We start from the raw sequence: 20,000 nt of genomic DNA, 5'->3' as shown, positions 1-20,000 counted from the left end.
AACCCCTGACAAGGCCAAATAGCATTCTAGTATTTTTTGTTCATTCTTTCCAATGTGTCAAGTAATTATCTTTTTGTTTTCTCATGATTTGGTTGGGTCTAATTGTGTTGCTGTCCTGGGGCTCTGTTTGTGTTTGTGAACAGAGCCCCGGGACCAGCTTGCTTAGGGGACTCTTCTCCAGGTTCATCTCTCTGTAGGTGATGGCTTTGTTATGGAAGGCTTGGGAATCGCTTCCTTTTAGGTGGTTGTAGAATTTAACAGCTCTTTTCTAGATTTTGATAATTAGCGGATTTCGGCCTAATTCTGCTCTGCATGCATTATTTGGTGTTTTACGTTGGACACAGAGGATATTTTTGCAGAATTCTCAGTCTCAATTTGGTGTTTGTCCCATTTTGTGAATTCTTGGTTGGTGAGCGGACCCCAGACCTCACAACTATAAAGAGCAATGGGTTCTATAGCTGATTCAAGTATTTTTAGCCAGATCCTAATTGGTATCTTTGTCTTACTGAGATTTACTGTCAGGGCCCAGGTCTGTCAGGGCCCAGGTCTGTCAGAATCTGTGCAGAAGATCTAGGTGCTGCTGTAGGCCCTCCTTGGTTGGGGACAGAAGATCATCAGCAAACAGTAGACATTTGACTTCAGATTCCTGTAGGTTTGAGGCCCGGGTGCTGCAGACTGTTCTGGTGCCCTCTGCAATTCGTTGATATATGTTAAAGAGCCAATTTTAACCACAAACTTGGGATTTTCCCCCGACACCACTTCCCATCAATTTGTATAGCGAATTCTAATGCCAAATTGAGTTAAAAGCTTTTTTGAAATCAACAAAGCATGAGAAGACTTTGCCTTTGTTTTTGTTTGTCAATTAAGGTGAACACGTGGTTTGTCTGTCTGTCTGTCTGTCCGTCTGTCTGTCTGTCTCGCTCTCGCTCTCTCTGTCATTCACTCTCTCTCACACAAAAATACACACACGCACACAGATACACACACACAGACAGACACACACACACAGACACACACAGACAGAGACACACACAGACACAGATAGTTAGGGGTCTTGAGGTAGATAGTTAGGGGTCTTGAGGTAGATGGTTAGGGGTCTTGAGGTAGATGGTTAGGGGTCTTGAGGTAGATGGTTAGGGGTCTTGAGGTAGATGGTTAGGGGTCTTGAGGTAGATGGTTAGGGGTCTTAAGGTAGATGGTTAGGGGTCTTAAGGTAGATAGTTAGGGGTCTTGAGATAGATAGTTAGGGGTCTTGAGGTAGACGGTTAGGGGTCTTGAGATAGATAGTTAGGGGTCTTGAGGTAGACGGTTAGGGGTCTTGAGGTAGATGGTTAGGGGTCTTAAGGTAGATAGTTAGGGGTCTTGAGATAGATAGTTAGGGGTCTTGAGGTACACGGTTAGGGGTCTTGAGGTAGATGGTTAGGGGTCTTAAGGTAGATAGTTAGGGGTCTTGAGATAGATAGTTAGGGGTCTTGAGGTAGACGGTTAGGGGTCTTGAGGTAGATAGTTAGGGGTCTTGAGATAGATAGTTAGGGGTCTTGAGGTAGACGGTTAGGGGTCTTGAGGTAGATAGTTAGGGGTCTTGAGATAGATAGTTAGGGGTCTTGAGGTAGACGGTTAGGGGTCTTGAGGTAGATGGTTAGGGGTCTTAAGGTAGATAGTTAGGGGTCTTGAGGTAGATAGTTAGGGGTCTTGAGGTAGACGGTTAGGGGTCTTGAGGTAGATGGTTAGGGGTCTTAAGGTAGATAGTTAGGGGTCTTGAGATAGATAGTTAGGGGTCTTGAGGTAGACGGTTAGGGGTCTTGAGGTAGACGGTTAGGGGTCTTGAGGTAGATGGTTAGGGGTCTTAAGGTAGATAGTTAGGGGTATTGAGATAGATAGTTAGGGGTCTTGAGGTAGACGGTTAGGGGTCTTGAGATAGATAGTTAGGGGTCTTGAGGTAGACGGTTAGGGGTCTTGAGGTAGATGGTTAGGGGTCTTAAGGTAGATAGTTAGGGGTCTTGAGATAGATAGTTAGGGGTCTTGAGGTAGACGGTTAGGGGTCTTGAGGTAGATGGTTAGGGGTCTTAAGGTAGATAGTTAGGGGTCTTGAGATAGATAGTTAGGGGTCTTGAGGTAGACGGTTAGGGGTCTTGAGATAGATAGTTAGGGGTCTTGAGGTAGACGGTTAGGGGTCTTGAGGTAGATGGTTAGGGGTCTTAAGGTAGATAGTTAGGGGTCTTGAGATAGATAGTTAGGGGTCTTGAGGTAGACGGTTAGGGGTCTTGAGGTTTTAGATTGTGTGAGATTGCTTGCTCTGCAGTCAGGGATGTTTGGGGCATTGGTCCATCTAGTAGAGTGACCCCCTGTACTCCATGAAGTAAATTTGAGAACAACAATTACCAGTCTTCAATGAAATGAAATATAATCTGTTGTTCATTATTAACCTGGCCAGGTTGATGTTAATTAGGTAATAGCAAATAGTGTATTAAAGAGTAGAGAGGGGAGTGGTCTGTGTAAAGAGAACCACCTAAAGGACTGTCTGTACAGATGTGGAATCTTAATTTGACCACTCTGTTGCAGGAGATCTTTGAATTGGAAGTTAAAAAAATAATACTTCTGAATTTTCCCTTTCTAAAAATGTACCAAATGTCCATTAATTATAAGCAACATGATTCAAATGTCCTGTTGCTGCTCTAAGCAAACTTGTGTGTGTGTGTCTCTGCGTGTGTGTGCGCGTGTGTTTGTGTGTGTGTGTGTGTGTGTGTGTGTGTAAAACTCCTTTTCTCTCTCTCTCTCTCTCTCTCTCTCTCTTTCTCTCTAACACACAGATGGTCCTAGTTATTGTGCCCATGTTCATTGTACTAGCTCTTAGGTACATGTCTCTTTGAGTGTTAGTAAACCAGACGTAAAATAAATCATCTTTATTTCTTTCTCTCTCTCATTTCAATTCAAAGGACTTTATTGTCATGGGAAACATATGTGTACATTGCCAAGTCAAGGGAAATAGATAATAAACAAAAGTGAAATAAACAATAAAAACTGAACAGTAAACATTACACAATAAAGTTCCAAATTAATAAAGACATTTACAATGGTGTTTGTTCATCACTGGTTTCCCTTTTCTTCACTGGTTGCCTTTTCACAGCCTGTCTTCTCTTGAGAGCCATGTCTGCCTACGGCGGCCTTTCTCAATAGCAAGGCTATGCTCACTGAGTCTGAACATAGTCAAAGCTTTCCTTCATTTTGGGTCAGTCACATGTGTACTCTCTGTTTTAGGGTCAAATAGCATTCTAGTTTGTTCTGGGTTTTTTTGTCAATTCTTTCCAATGTGTCAAGTAATTATCTTTTTGTTTTCTCATGATTTGGTTGGGTCTAATTGTGTTGTTGTCCTGGGACTCTGTGGGGTGTGTTTGTGTTGTTGCCCTGAGACTCTGTGGGGTGTGTTTGTGAACAGAGCCCCAGGACCAGCATGCTTAGGGGACGTTCTCTCTCTCTCTCTGTAGGACCTGGACAGTCTGCAGATCCATCTGCAGGAGGTGCGTTTCTTTCACCTGTTTGGATTCAGTGAAGAGGAGGGCAGCTGGCTCTGCTATATGTGCAACAACCCAGAGAAGGCCACAGGTAAACAAACACACCTGATCCTCCCTGTCTAACACACCTGATCCTACCTGTCTAACATAACACCTGGAGAAGAAACCAATGCAGACAACTGAGATATGGGGGTAGGGAGAAGAAACCACTGCAGACAACTGAGATGTGGGGGTAGGGAGAAGAAACCACTGTAGACAACTGAGATGTGGGGGTAGGGAGAAGAAACCAATGCAGACAACTGAGATGTGGGGGTAGGGAGAAGAAACCAATGCAGACAACTGAGATGTGGGGGTAGGGAGAAGAAACCACTGTAGACAACTGAGATGTGGGGGTAGGGAGAAGAAACCAATGCAGACAACTGAGATGTGGGGGTAGGGAGAAGAAACCAATGCAGACAACTGAGATGTGGGGGTAGGGAGAAGAAACCAATGCAGACAACTGAGATGTGGGGGTAGGGAGAAGAAACCAATGCAGACAACTGAGATGTGGGGGTAGGGATGCACATCAATCAGGCATTCTGTCATTCAATCCACTGGAGTCATTAAACTAGCTACCCTCCCCCCCTCCCCCTCTCAAAGCAGCATTGCTCATTTCTGAATAGCAGACATGTCTTTGAATAGGACTCTTCATGGTTGGGTACAATGAGATAAATGTATCTCTCTGGAGGATAAAGCATTTTTCTGAAGCTGTGTGGAACATGAGGGGCCCAGATGTTCTGGAGCTGCACTGGGCATCACAGGGACTCACTGGGTAGACTGGGCTTCAGGGGGTTTCACTGGGTAGACTGGGCTTCAGGGGGTTTCACTGGGTAGACTGGCTTCAGGGGGATTCACTGGGTAGACTGGGAATCACAGGGATTCACTGGGTAGACTGGGCTTCAGGGGGATTCACTGGGTAGACTGGGAATCACAGGGATTCACTGGGTAGACTGGCTTCAGGGGGTTTCACTGGGAAGACTGGGCTTCAGGGGGTTCACTGGGTAGACTGGGAATCACAGGGGGTTTCACTGGGTAGACTGGGCTTCAGGGGGATTCACTGGGTAGACTGGGCTTCAGGGGGATTCACTGGGTAGACTGGGAATCACAAGGATTCACTGGGTAGACTGGAAATCACAAGGATTCACTGGGATTCACTGGGTAGACTGGGCTTCAGGGGGGTTCACTGGGTAGACTGGGCTTCAGGGGGATTCACTGGGTAGACTGGGCTTCAGGGGGATTCACTGGGTAGACTGGGAATCACAAGGATTCACTGGGTAGACTGGAAATCACAAGGATTCACTGGGTAGACTGGAAATCACAAGGATTCACTGGGTAGACTGGGCATCACAGGGATTCACTGGGTAGACTGGAAATCACAAGGATTCACTGGGTAGACTGGGCATCACAGGGATTCACTGGGTAGACTGGAAATCACAAGGATTCACTGGGTAGACTGGGCATCACAGGGATTCACTGGGTAGACTGGGCTTCAGGGGGTTTCACTGGGTAGACTGGCTTCAGGGGGTTCACTGGGTAGACTGGGAATCACAGGGGGTTTCACTGGGTAGACTGGGAATCACAGGGATTCACTGGGTAGACTGGAAATCACAAGGATTCACTGGGTAGACTGGGCATCACAGGGATTCACTGGGTAGACTGGAAATCACAAGGATTCACTGGGTAGACTGGAAATCACAAGGATTCACTGGGTAGACTGGGCATCACAGGGATTCACTGGGATTCACTGGGTAGACTGGGCTTCAGGGGGATTCACTGGGTAGACTGGGCTTCAGGGGGATTCACTGGGTAGACTGGGCTTCAGGGGGATTCACTGGGTAGACTGGGCTTCAGGGGGGTTCACTGGGTAGACTGGGCTTCAGGGGGATTCACTGGGTAGACTGGAAATCACAAGGATTCACTGGGTAGACTGGGCATCACAGGGATTCACTGGGTAGACTGGAAATCACAAGGATTCACTGGGTAGACTGGAAATCACAAGGATTCACTGGGTAGACTGGAAATCACAAGGATTCACTGGGTAGACTGGGCTTCAGGGGGGTTCATTGGGTAGACTGGGCTTCAGGGGGATTCATTGGGTAGACTGGGAAACACAGGGATTCACTGGCTAGGTCCCAATACCTGTACTTAGTAGGCATTTTGGTTAAAAATCAAATCAAATGTTTTTGGTCACATACATGTGATTAGCAGATGTTATTGGTCACATACATGTGATTAGCAGATGTTATTGGTCACATACATGTGATTAGCAGATGTTATTGGTCACATACATGTGATTAGCAGATGTTATTGGTCACATACATGTGAATAGCAGATGTTATTGGTCACATACATGTGATTAGCAGATGTTATTGGTCACATACATGTGATTAGCAGATGTTATTGGTCACATACATGTGATTAGCAGATGTTATTGGTCACATACATGTGAATAGCAGATGTTATTGGTCACATACAGGTGATTAGCAGATGTTATTGGTCACATACATGTGATTAGCAGATGTTATTGGTCACATACATGCGATTAGCAGATGTTATTGGTCACATACATGTGATTAGCAGATGTTATTGGTCACATACATGTGATTAGCAGATGTTATTGGTCACATACATGTGATTAGCAGATGTTATTGGTCACATACATGTGAATAGCAGATGTTATTGGTCACATACATGTGATTAGCAGATGTTATTGGTCACATACATGTGATTAGCAGATGTTATTGGTCACATACATGTGATTAGCAGATGTTATTGGTCACACACATGTGATTAGCAGATGTTATTGGTCACATACATGTGATTAGCAGATGTTATTGGTCACATACATGCGATTAGCAGATGTCATTGGTCACATACATGTGATTAGCAGATGTTATTGGTCACATACATGTGATTAGCAGATGTTATTGGTCAGATACATGTGATTAGCAGATGTTATTGGTCACATACATGCGATTAGCAGATGTTATTGGTCACATACATGTGATTAGCAGATGTTATTGGTCACATACATGTGATTAGCAGATGTTATTGGTCACATACATGCGATTAGCAATGTTATTGGTCACATACATGTGATTAGCAGATGTTATTGGTCACATACATGTGATTAGCAGATGTTATTGGTCACATACATGCGATTAGCAGATGTTATTGGTCACATGCATGTGATTAGCAGATGTTATTGCTCACATGCATGTGATTAGCAGATGTTATTGCGGGTGTAGTGAAATGCTGCTTCTAGCTCCGTTTGGTCCGACTCTCCTTCACCATTAGAAAACCGTGACAGCTGCTGCTTCTAGCTCCGACAGTGCCGTTTGTTTACAATTTGTGACATATTGAAAATGGAGTCGGTTTTAAACGTCGGGATGTCATACCCAGGTCGGCCTTTCATCTATTAGAATTGCACTGCTCTGCTGTCAGGAAGAGAGTTGTTTATTTGACAGCTGAAAAAAAACAAGCTGGATCTCCAGAGACGAGTCTCTTCGTCAATAGTAATAGTGTTTCTACTAGAGGAAAAGCCGGAGGGGTGCGTTGGACCAAAATGGCAGAATGGCGGGAATCAATGCAGTTACACATTAGATGTTCTCACTGGGATCAGTACGTTGATATTTCTTGCTTTGTATTTACTAAACAATACTTTCTGAATAGTATGTAGTAATGTAGTAGTATGTAGTATTTACTAAACAATACTTTCTCAATAGTATGTAGTAATGTAGTAGTATGTAGTATTTATTAAACACTATATTTATGTAGTATTTACTAAACAATACTTTCTGAATCGTATGTAGTATTTACTAAACAATACTTTCTGAATAGTATGTAGTATTTACTAAACAATACTTTCTCAATAGTATATAGTATTGTAGTAGTATGCAGTATTTACTAAACAATATGTTCTCAATAGTATGTTGTATTTACTAAACAATACTTTCTGAATAGTATGTAGTATTTACTAAACAATACTTTCTGAATAGTATGTAGTAATGTAGTAGTAATAGTAAGTAGTATTTACTAAGCAGTGTGTTCCAAATAGTATGTAGTAATGTAGTAGTAATAGTATATAGTGTTCACTAAACAATACGTTCTAAATAATATGTAGTAATGTAGTAGTAATAATATGTAGTATTTACTAAACAATATGTTCTAAATAGTATGTAGTAATGTAGTAGTAATGTAATATTATGTAGTTGTCACGCCCTGGTCGAAATATATTATGTTTATTCTTCATTTATTCGGTCAGGCCAGGGTGTGACATGGGTTATTGTGGTGTGTTTTTGTCTTGGGGTTGTGTGGGATGTCTAGCGTTAGTCTATGGCTGCCTGAGGCGGTTCTCAATCAGAGTCAGGTGATTATCGTTGTCTCTGATTGGGAACCATATTTAGGCTGCCATATTCTGTGTGTGTTTCGTGGGTGATTGTCCTTAGTGTCCTTGTTCCTGTCTCTGTGTTAGTTTTCACTAGTATAGGCTGTTTTCGGTTTTCGTTACGTTCTTTTGTTTTGTAGTATTTGTTTGGATTCGTGTTTACGTTTGTTCATTAAACATGGATCACAATCTACACTCTGCATTTTGGTCCGACTCTCTTTCACTGCATGAAGACTGTTACAGTAGTATTTACTAAACAATACTGTCACGCCCTGGTCTATATTTATTATGTCATCTTCATGTATTGGGTCAGGCCAGGGTGTGACATGGGTTTATTTGTAGTGTGTTTCGTCTTGGGGTTGTGTGGGGTGTACAGATTGGTCTATGGCTGCCTGAGGCGGTTCTCAATCAGATTCAGGTGATTATCGTTGTCTCTGATTGGGAACCATATTTAGGTAGCCTGGGTTTCACTGTGTGTTTGTGGGTGATTGTTCCTGTCTCTGTGTTTGTTGCACCAGTCAGGGCTGTTTCGGTTTTCGACGTTTGTTGTTTTGTATTGTTCGTGTTCTTCATTATTAAAGATATCGAACGAACCACGTTGCATTTTGGTCCGATTCTTGTTTCAACTCTTCGTCAGAGGAGGAGTTGGAAGAAAGCCGTTACAAATACGTTCTAAATAGTATGTAGTAATGTAGTAGTAATAGTATGTAGTATTTACTAAACAATACGTTCTAAATAGTATGTAGTAATGTAGTAGTAATAGTATGTAGTATTTACTAAACAATACGTTCTAAATAATATGTAGTAATGTAGTAGTAATAGTATGTAGTATTTACTAAACAATACGTTCTAAATAGTATGTAGTAATGCAGTAGTAATAGTATGTAGTATTTACTAAACAATACGTTCTAAATAGTATGTAGTAATGTAGTAGTAATAGTATGTAGTATTTACTAAACAATACGTTCTAAATAATATGTAGTAATGTAGTAGTAATAGTATGTAGTATTTACTAAACAATACGTTCTAAATAATATGTAGTAATGTAGTAGTAATAGTATGTAGTATTTACTAAACAATACGTTCTAAATAATATGTAGTAATGTAGTAGTAATAGTATGTAGTATTTACTAATCAAAACATTCTCAATAGCATGTAAAACTATTAGTTGGCAGTTTTAGTAAGTAGTAGGCAAGACTGATTCCAGACACAGCTCCTGACTGTCATGGAGATGTAGTATTTTATTAGGATCCACGTTGGCTGTTGCTGGATTGGAAGGTAGACGTAAGGACCTGACAGTGGACCGGTTTTGGTAATTAAGTGTTCAATTAATAAGGAGAAGAGGAGAACGAGGATAGATGGGGGGGGGGGAATAGAAAGGTCATATTCTTGTAAGACACAGGAAACAAAAGGCATGGCAGAGACAGAGAGTTATGGTCAGGTGTCTTTTTCTCTGACACACAGGCCTGTTGTTTGTGCCATTCATGGTATATTTAACGAGAAGCTACCAGATATTTCCCAGAAGGCCTTATGCCCTGGCAGGAAGTTGTTTATCAACATCAGAAATCAGGAAGATGAGAACTGCATGTTGGGTATTCAGAGCTGTTGGTAAACAAACTAAGCCCGTGTCATCTTGAACCTTTAAAGTTAGATTTATAAAACCAGAACATCCATAAATGATGTCATTTCTATAAGTGAAACATTTGGAGATGGTGGTCCAAAATAGAACCATGTTGGTTTTCTCTCTTATATGCCTGTTATAGACTAGTCCTACTGGGTTCTGGTTGAAAAACACCATAATGTCCTGTTATAGACTAGTCCTACTGGGTTCTGGTTGAAAAACACCATAATGTCCTGTTATAGACTAGTCCTACTGGGTTCTGGTTGAACAACACCATAATGTCCTGTTATAGACTAGTCCTACTGGGTTCTGGTTGAAAAACACCATAATGTCCTGTTATAGACTAGTTCTACTGGGTTCTGGTTGAAAAACACCATAATGTCCTGTTATAGACTAGTCCTACTGGGTTCTGGTTGAAAAACACCATAATGTCCTGTTATAGACTAGTTCTACTGGGTTCTGGTTGAATAACACCATAATGTCCTGTTATAGACTAGTTCTACTGGGTTCTGGTTGAATAACACCATAATGTCCTGTTATAGACTAGTTCTACTGGGTTCTGGTTGAATAACACCATAATGTCCTGTTATAGACTAGTTCTACTGGGTTCTGGTTGAAAAACACCATAATGTCCTGTTATAGACTAGTCCTACTGGGTTCTGGTTGAAAAACACCATAATGTCCTGTTATAGACTAGTCCTACTGGGTTTTGGTTGCATAACACCATAATGTCCTGTTATAGACTAGTCCTACTGGGTTCTGGTTGAATAACACCATAATGCCCTGTTATAGACTAGTCCTACTGGGTTCTGGTTGAATAACACCATAATGTGCTGTTATAGACTAGTCCTACTGGGTTCTGGTTGCATAACACCATAATGTCCTGTTATAGACTAGTCCTACTGGGTTCTGGTTGAATAACACCATAATGTCCTGTTATAGACTAGTCCTACTGGGTTCTGGTTGAAAAACACCATAATGTGCTGTTATAGACTAGTCCTACTGGGTTCTGGTTGAATAACACCATAATGTCCTGTTATAGACTAGTTCTACTGGGTTCTGGTTGAAAAACACCATAATGTCCTGTTATAGACTAGTCCTACTGGGTTCTGGTTGAACAACACCATAATGTCCTGTTATAGACTAGTTCTACTGGGTTCTGGTTGAATAACACCATCATGTCCTGTTATAGACTAGTTCTACTGGGTTCTGGTTGAATAACACCATAATGTCCTGTTATAGACTAGTTCTACTGGGTTCTGGTTGAATAACACCATAATGTCCTGTTATAGACTAGTTCTACTGGGTTCTGGTTGAATAACACCATCATGTCCTGTTATAGACTAGTCCTACTGGGTTCTGGTTGAATAACACCATAATGTCCTGTTATAGACTAGTTCTACTGGGTTCTGGTTGAATAACACCATAATGTCCTGTTATAGACTAGTTCTACTGGGTTCTAGTTGAATAACACCATAATGTCCTGTTATAGACTAGTTCTACTGGGTTCTGGTTGAATAACACCATAATGTCCTGTTATAGACTAGTCCTACTGGGTTCTGGTTGAAAAACACCATACTGTCCTGTTATAGACTAGTCCTACTGGGTTCTGGTTGAATAACACCATAATGTCCTGTTATAGACTAGTCCTACTGGGTTCTGGTTGAATAACACCATAATGTCCTGTTATAGACTAGTCCTACTGGGTTCTGGTTGAAAAACATCATAATGTCCTGTTATAGACTAGTCCTACTGGGTTCTGGTTGAATAACACCATCATGTCCTGTTATAGACTAGTCCTACTGGGTTCTGGTTGAATAACACCATCATGTCCTGTTATAGACTAGTTCTACTGGGTTCTGGTTGAAAAACATCAGCATGGTCTGTTTTTGCTTGGTTTCTGGCTCTGTCCCTGATGACAAGCCCATGATTGATACACATACACATTCAGAGAATGACGAAGTACTTTACTGGAGCGAAACGGGGAAAATCTCTGATTCTGACCCCGGTGTGTAACAAGCATATCCCACCAGGGATTCAACCATACAACCTTCAGTGTGCAATACTCAGCAGCGACCCATAGAGAATCACTGCACCAGCCAAGTCTGGTGTGTTTACCTTTCTGTTGTATATAAAACAGAGGAGGGGAGTGGTCTTTCTGGGTTGATTTGAAACATATTTCAGCTGTAAACCCCTGGTCCTGAAGAGTAAGAGGCTAAACAGACGCTGTTTTTCAAACCCAAACACTAACACACCTGATTGTACTGATCAGCTAATCATCAGGACCTTGTTTGGTAGAATCAGGTGTTTTGGATCCAGGGTCTTGGTCATATGGTGGTATGGGTATATAAAAACATGGCTCCTCGTCTCAACTGGGATACATCCTTTAAGGCAACTATATGAGTATTATGGTTCAGGAGAAAGGCCTCCCCCATTACAATACATTATGTTTGAGGAGAAAGGCCTCCCCCATTACAATACATTATGTTTCAGGAGAAAGGCCTCCCCCATTACAATACAATATGTTTCACTAGAAAGGCCTCCCCCATTACAATACATTATGTTTCAGGAGAAAGGCCTCCCCCATTACAATACATTATGTTTCACTAGAAAGGCCTCCCCCATTACAATACAATATGTTTCACTAGAAAGGCCTCCCCCATTACAATACATTATGTTTCAGGAGAAAGGCCTCCCCCATTACAATACATTATGTTTCACTAGAAAGGCCTCCCCCATTACAATACAATATGTTTCACTAGAAAGGCCTCCCACATTACAATACAATATGTTTCACTAGAAAGGCCTCCCCCATTACAATACATTATGTTTCACTAGAAAGGCCTCCCCCATTACAATACATTATGTTTCACTAGCAAGGCCTCCCCCATTACAATACATTATGTTTCACTAGCAAGGCCTCCCCCATTACAATATAATATGTTTCACTAGAAAGGCCTCCCCCATTACAATACATTATGTTTCAGGAGAAAGGCCTCCCCCATTACAATACATTATGTTTCAGGAGAAAGGCCTCCCCCATTACAATACATTATGTTTCACTAGAAAGGCCTCCCCCATTACAATACATTATGTTTCAGGAGAAAGGCCTCCCCCATTACAATACAATATGTTTCACTAGAAAGGCCTCCCCCATTACAATACATTATGTTTCATGAGAAATGCCTCCCCCATTACAATACATTATGTTTCACTAGCAAGGCCTCCCCCATTACAATATAATATGTTTCACTAGAAAGACCTCCCCCATTACAATACATTATGTTTCAGGAGAAAGGCCTCCCCCATTACAATACATTATGTTTCACTAGAAAGGCCTCCCCCATTACAATACATTATGTTTCAGGAGAAAGGCCTCCCCCATTACAATACATTATGTTTCACTAGAAAGGCCTCCCCCATTACAATACATTATGTTTCACTAGAAAGACCTCCCCCATTACAATACATTATGTTTCAGGAGAAAGGCCTCCCCCATTACAATGCATTATGTTTCACTAGAAAGGCCTCCCCCATTACAATACATTATGTTTCACTAGAAAGGCCTCCCCCATTACAATACATTATGTTTGAGGAGAAAGGCCTCCCCCATTACAATACAATATGTTTCACTAGAAAGGCCTCCCCCATTACAATACATTATGTTTCACTAGAAAGGCCTCCCCCATTACAATACATTATGTTTCAGGAGAAAGGCCTCCCCCATTACAATACATTATGTTTCACTAGCAAGGCCTCCCCATTACAATACATTATGTTTGAGGAGAAAGGCCTCCCCCATTACAATACATTATGTTTCACTAGAAAGGCCTCCCCCATTACAATACATTATGTTTCACTAGCAAGGCCTCCCCCATTACAATATAATATGTTTCACTAGAAAGACCTCCCCCATTACAATACATTATGTTTCAGGAGAAAGGCCTCCCCCATTACAATACATTATGTTTCACTAGAAAGGCCTCCCCCATTACAATACATTATGTTTCAGGAGAAAGGCCTCCCCCATTACAATACATTATGTTTCACTAGAAAGGCCTCCCCCATTACAATACATTATGTTTCACTAGAAAGACCTCCCCCATTACAATACATTATGTTTGAGGAGAAAGGCCTCCCCCATTACAATACATTATGTTTCACTAGAAAGTCCTCCCCCATTACAATACATTATGTTTCACTAGAAAGGCCTCCCCCATTACAATACATTATGTTTCACTAGAAAGACCTCCCCCATTACAATACATTATGTGAGGAGAAAGGCCTCCCCCATTACAATACATTATGTTTCACTAGAAAGGCCTCCCCCATTACAATACATTATGTTTCACTAGAAAGGCCTCCCCCATTACAATACATTATGTTTCACTAGAAAGGCCTCCCCCATTACAATACATTATGTTTCACTAGAAAGGCCTCCCCCATTACAATACATTATGTTTCACTAGAAAGGCCTCCCCCATTACAATACATTATGTTTGAGGAGAAAGGCCTCCCCCATTACAATACATTATGTTTCAGTAGAAATGCCTCCCCCATTACAATACATTGTGTTTCAGGAGAAAGGCCTCCCCCATTACAATACATTGTGTTTCAGGAGAAAGGCCTCCCCATTACAATACATTATGTTTCACTAGAAAGGCCTCCCCCATTACAATACATTATGTTTCACTAGAAAGGCCTCCCACATTACAATACATTATGTTTCAGGAGAAAGGCCTCCCCCATTACAATACATTGTGTTTCAGGAGAAAGGCCTCCCCCATTACAATACATTATGTTTCACTAGAAAGGCCTCCCCCATTACAATACATTATGTTTCAGGAGAAAGGCCTCCCCCATTACAATACATTATGTTTCACTAGAAAGGCCTCCCCCATTACAATACATTATGTTTCAGGAGAAAGGCCTCCCCCATTACAATATATTATGGTTTACTAGAAAGGCCTCCCCCATTACAATACATTATGGTTAAGGAGCTTTTCTGTCCAAAGCTGTTCTTTCTCTCCTTCTACCCTGTCAACAATCTGTCATCACCCTCTTATTTTCCAACGCCAGTCATTCCCTCTCTATGGCCGGATCTCTCCCAGAACACACACACACACACACACACACACACACACACACACACACACACACACACACACACACACACACACACACACACACACACACACCATACCCAAGGCACCATCTCTGATTGTAAAAGATTGCTATAACTGCAAAGTGTAGTCATTCCTCCACTATAGTTTTGTTCTCCCGGCTAGTTATTCATCTCTTCCTGATTACACTGGTACTGTATGTACTAATCACATGTGGCTTTTATTTGGCTTGTGTGTAGTGTTCTGTATAATGAGGTGGTTGTGTGTAGTGTTCTGTATAATGAGGCGGTTGTGTGTAGTGTTCTGTATAATGAGGCGGTTGTGTGTAGTGTTCTGTATAATGAGGCGGTTGTGTGTAGTGTTCTGTATAATGAGGCGGTTGTGTGTAGTGTTCTGTATAATGAGGCGGTTGTGTGTAGTGTTCTGTATAATGAGGCGGTTGTGTGTAGTGTTCTGTATAATGAGGCGGTTGTGTGTAGTGTTCTGTATAATGAGGCGGTTGTGTGTAGTGTTCTGTATAATGAGGCGGTTGTGTGTAGTGTTCTGTATAATGAGGCGGTTGTGTGTAGTGTTCTGTATAATGAGGCGGTTGTGTGTAGTGTTCTGTATAATGAGGCGGTTGTGTGTAGTGTTCTGTATAATGAGGCGGTTGTGTGTAGTTCTGTATAATGAGGCGGTTGTGTGTAGTGTTCTGTATAATGAGGCGGTTGTGTGTAGTGTTCTGTATAATGAGGCGGTTGTGTGTAGTGTTCTGTATAATGAGGTGGTTGTGTGTAGTGTTCTGTATAATGAGGTGGTTGTGTGTAGTGTTCTGTATAATGAGGTGGTTGTGTGTAGTGTTCTGTATAATGAGGTGGTTGTGTGTAGTGTTCTGTATAATGAGGTGGTTGTGTGTAGTGTTCTGTATAATGAGGTGGTTGTGTGTAGTGTTCTGTATAATGAGGTGGTTGTGTGTAGTGTTCTGTATAATGAGGTGGTTGTGTGTAGTGTTCTGTATAATGAGGTGGTTGTGTGTAGTGTTCTGTATAATGAGGTGGTTGTGTGTAGTGTTCCGTATAATGAGGTGGTTTTTTATCTATTTTTTTACTTCAGTTTGTTTGAGAAAATACTTCCTTTAATTAACACATTTTTCTTCTTAAAACCACATTGTTGGTTCAAGGGCTTGTCAGTAAGCATTTAACTGTAAGGTCTACACCTGTTGTATTCGCAGCATGTGACAAGTAACATTTGATTTGATTTGACACTATTACACAATGGACCAGTGTAATTATGACTCACCATAAATAGTCTTGATATGTAGCTTCTTTAACTAGAATTGTTGGAACACTAGAATATGAATTAGAACTATTGGAACAATAGAATATGAATTAGAACTGTTGGAAAACTAGAATATGAATTAGAACTATTGGAACACTAGAATATGAAATAGAACTATTTGTAAGTCGCTCTGGATAAGAGCGTCTGCTAAATGACTTAAATGTAAATGTAAATGTAAACTATTGGAACACTAGAATATGAATTAGAACATTAGAATATGAATTAGAACACTAGAATATGAATTAGAACACTAGAATATGAATTAGAACTATTGGAACAATAGAATATGAATTAGAACAATATAATATGAATTAGAACTATTGGAACAATAGAATATGAATTAGAACAATAGAATATGAATTAGAACTATTGGAACAATAGAATATGAATTAGAACTATTGGAACAATAGAATATGAATGTCAGGCATAGGTGTATAGGTGGCAGGGAAGTCAGGCGCAGGAGAGTCAAAAGGAGTGTAAAATGGAGTCTTTTAATAAAGTCCACGTAGTATGCTCCATCACACTAAAATGTACACATACAAACATGGGTACGAGGAACCGACACGCACCTATACAATAAGACCGCAGAAACCTACCCACATCCTGGTTAACTCTCTCCACCTGCCCATTAAGACTAACCGAGATCCCCAGACGCTCCATGAACGCCTTCCAGACCCTTGATGTGAACTGGGGACCCCGATCAGACACTATATCCTCAGGCACCCCATAGTGCCGGAAAATGTGTGTAAACAGGGCCTCTGCAGTTCGTAAGGCCGTAGGGAGACCGGGCAACGGGATGAGACGACAGGACTTTGAAAACCGATCCACAACGACCAGGATCGTGGTGTAACCCTGTGAAGGTGGAAGATCAGTCAAAAAAAAAAATCCACCGACAGGTGCGACCACGGCCGTTGAGGAACAGGTAGAGGTTGTAGCTTACCTCTGGGCAGATGTCTAGGAGACTTGCACTGGGCTCACACCAAGCAGGAAGAAACATAAATCCTCACGTCCTTAGCTAAAGTGGGCCACCAGTATCTCCCGTCAAGACAGCGCATCGTCCGACCTATCCCAGGATGACCAGAGGAGGGTGACGTGTGAGCCCAATAAATCAATCGGTCGCGGACAGCAGACGGAACGTACAGACGACCAGCTGGACACTCAGGGGGAGAAGGCTCTGCACGTGACGCCCGCTCAATGTCCGCGTCCAGCTCCCACACTACAGGCGCCACCAGACACGAAGCTGGGAGTATGGGAGTGGGATCCATGGATCGCTCCTCTGTGTCATACAGCCGAGACAATGCGTCTGCCTTAACGTTCTGGGAGCCTGGTCTGGAAGAAAGAGTAAACACAAAACGAGTGAAAAACATGGCCCACCTTGCCTGGCGAGGATTCAATCTCTTCGCCTGCCGGATGTACTCCAGATTGCAGTGGTCAGTCCAGATGAGAAAAGGGTATTTAGCCCCCTCAAGCCAATGCCTCCACACCTTCAAAGCTTCTACGACAGCTAACAGCTCTCGGTTCCCCACATCATAGTTCCGCTCCGCCAGGCTAAGCTTCTTCGAAAAGAAAGCACAGGGGCGAAGCTTCAGTGGCGTACCCGAACGCTGAGAGAGCACTGCTCCTATCCCAGCTTCGGATGCGTCCACCTCCACTACGAATGGCAAAGAGGGATCCGGATGAGCCAGCACAGGCACCGAGGTAAACAGAGTCTTCAGGTACTCAAAAGCCCTGTTCGCCTCAGCCGACCACTGCAAGCACACCGGGCCCCCTTTTAGCAGTGAGGTAATGGGAGCTGCCACCTGACCAAAACCTCCGGTAGTAATTTGAAAACCCCAAAAAACGCTGCAACTCCTTTACCGTGGTTGGAGTCGGCCAATTACGCACGGCCGTAATGCGGTCGCTCTCCATCTCCACTCCTGAAGTGGAAATCCGATGCCCTAGGAAGGAGATGGATTGTTGGAAGAACAAGAATTTCTCAGCCTTGACATATAGATCATGCTCCAACAGGCAACCAAGCACCCTGCGCACCAGGGACACATGCTCGGCGCGTGGAGCAGAGTATATCAGAATATCATCGATATACACCACTACACCCTGCCCGTGCAGGTCCCTGAAGATCTCATCTACAAATGATTGGAAAACTGATTGAGCATTCATCAACCCATATGGTATGACCAGGTACTCATAATGACCTGAGGTGGTGCTAAATGCAGTCTTCCACTCATCACCCTTCCGAATACGCACCAGATTGTACGCACCCCTGAGATCCAATTTTGTGAAAAAACGTGCCACGGTGGAGACCTGGTCTGGACTTTCCACCGTCGTAGCACCAACGGAAACCCCTAAACACCTACCTGAGCATTCTCGCGACCCGTGAGAGCCCTCTGTGGCCAAGAAACAGTGGGGTTATGACAAACTAACCAGGGTAGGCCTAGCACCACAGAATGAATACGCAGGAGAATCAATAAGGAAAAGACTAATCTTCTCCTTGTGACCCTCCCGCGTTATCATACACAAAGCTGCGGTTACCTCCCTGATAAACCCTGACCCTAATGGTCGACTATCTAAGGCATGAATAGGGAAAGGCATATCCACAGGAACAATAGGGATCCCTAAACTATGAGCTAGACTTTTATTAATGAAATTCCCAGCCGCACCTGAATCTACTAGCGCCTTATTCTGGGAATGCAGTGAAAAATCAGGAGAAGAGACCGAGACAAACATTAGTGCAGCAGAGGGCTCTGGATGAGAATGGTGCCTACTCACCTGGGGTGACGCCAGAATGCCCTGCCTGCCCTCTCTATTCCCAGAGGAACCAACCCGGCACCGATCAGCAGTGTGCCCTCTGCGACCATGAATGGTGCTCGAGCGGGAACCCCCTCCGGTCTCCCTGCGCACCATCCCTCCCAATTCCATAGGTTCAGGAGAGAGGGTGCGGGAGGATGGAACAACCAGACCCCGATCTAGACGTCCACAAGTAGCCAGCATGTTGTCCAGCTTGATGGACATGTCCACCAGCTGGTCGAAGGTGAGGGTGGTGTCTCTACAGGCCAGCTCCCGACGGACGTCCTCGCGTAGACTACAACGGTAATGGTCGATCAGGGCCCTGTCGCTCCATCCAGCGCCGGCAGCCAGGGTCCTAAACTCCAAAGCAAAATCCTGGGCACTCCTCGTCTCCTGCCTCAGATGATAGAGGAGCTCACCCGCTGCTTTGCCTTCAGGTGGGTGATCGAATACTATCCGGAATTGGCGGGTGAACTCCTCAAAATGGTCCAACGCCGCATCCTCCCTTCTACACACAGCGCTGGCCCATTCCAGGGCTTTCCCGGTGAGGCATGAGACGAGGGCGCAACTCACGGTCAGATGGTACTGGGGAGGCCGTGGCTAGATATAAGTTCAGTTTGAGGAGGAAACCCTGGCAGCCGGCAGTATCTCCGTTGTATCCCGTGGGTAGGGATAAATGGATCCTCGATTCCGGAGAGGAAAAAACGTTCACGGGAGATTCCGGTTGTGGTGGTGGTGGCGCTGGATAAACTCCCTGTCTCTCCCAGCGATCCATTTTCTGGACAATGCGATCCTCCAACTCCATGGGCATAGTGTCCTCTCCTGCTGACTTCATATTTTGGTCAGAGATTCTGTCAGGCATAGGTGTATAGGTGGCAGGGAAGTCAGGCGCAGGAGAGTCAAAAGGAGTGTAAAATGGAGTCTTTTAATAAAGTCCACGTAGTATGCTCCATCACACTAAAATGTACACAAACAAACAAACAAACAAACAAACAATCAATCAAACAAACATGGGTACGAGGAACCGACGCACACCTATACAACAATCAAACTACACTGACAATAAAACAATCTCTGACAAAGACATGAGGGGAAACAGAGGGTTAAATACACAACAGGTAATGAATGGGATTGAAAACAGGTGTGTGGGAAGACAAGACAAAACCAATGGAAAATGAAAAATGGATCAATGATGGCTAGAAGACCGGTGACGTCGA

General features: G+C 43.0%; 1 protein-coding gene across 1 annotated transcript in view; it reads left to right on the top strand.

Moving 5' to 3' along the window:
- The window catches only part of LOC135546694 (ventricular zone-expressed PH domain-containing protein-like), an 80,078-nt gene that overhangs the window by 33,772 nt on the left and 26,306 nt on the right, over positions 1-20,000 (top strand). Inside the window, exon 6 of the mRNA XM_064975308.1 lies at positions 3,486-3,603. Coding sequence (XP_064831380.1) covers positions 3,486-3,603 — 118 coding nt within the window. The remainder of the gene's footprint in view (positions 1-3,485; positions 3,604-20,000) is intronic.

This window comes from Oncorhynchus masou, chromosome 9, assembly GCF_036934945.1.
Source record: "Oncorhynchus masou masou isolate Uvic2021 chromosome 9, UVic_Omas_1.1, whole genome shotgun sequence".
NCBI lineage: Eukaryota > Metazoa > Chordata > Actinopteri > Salmoniformes > Salmonidae > Oncorhynchus > Oncorhynchus masou.
This window is presented reverse-complemented; position numbering and strand designations above follow the sequence as displayed.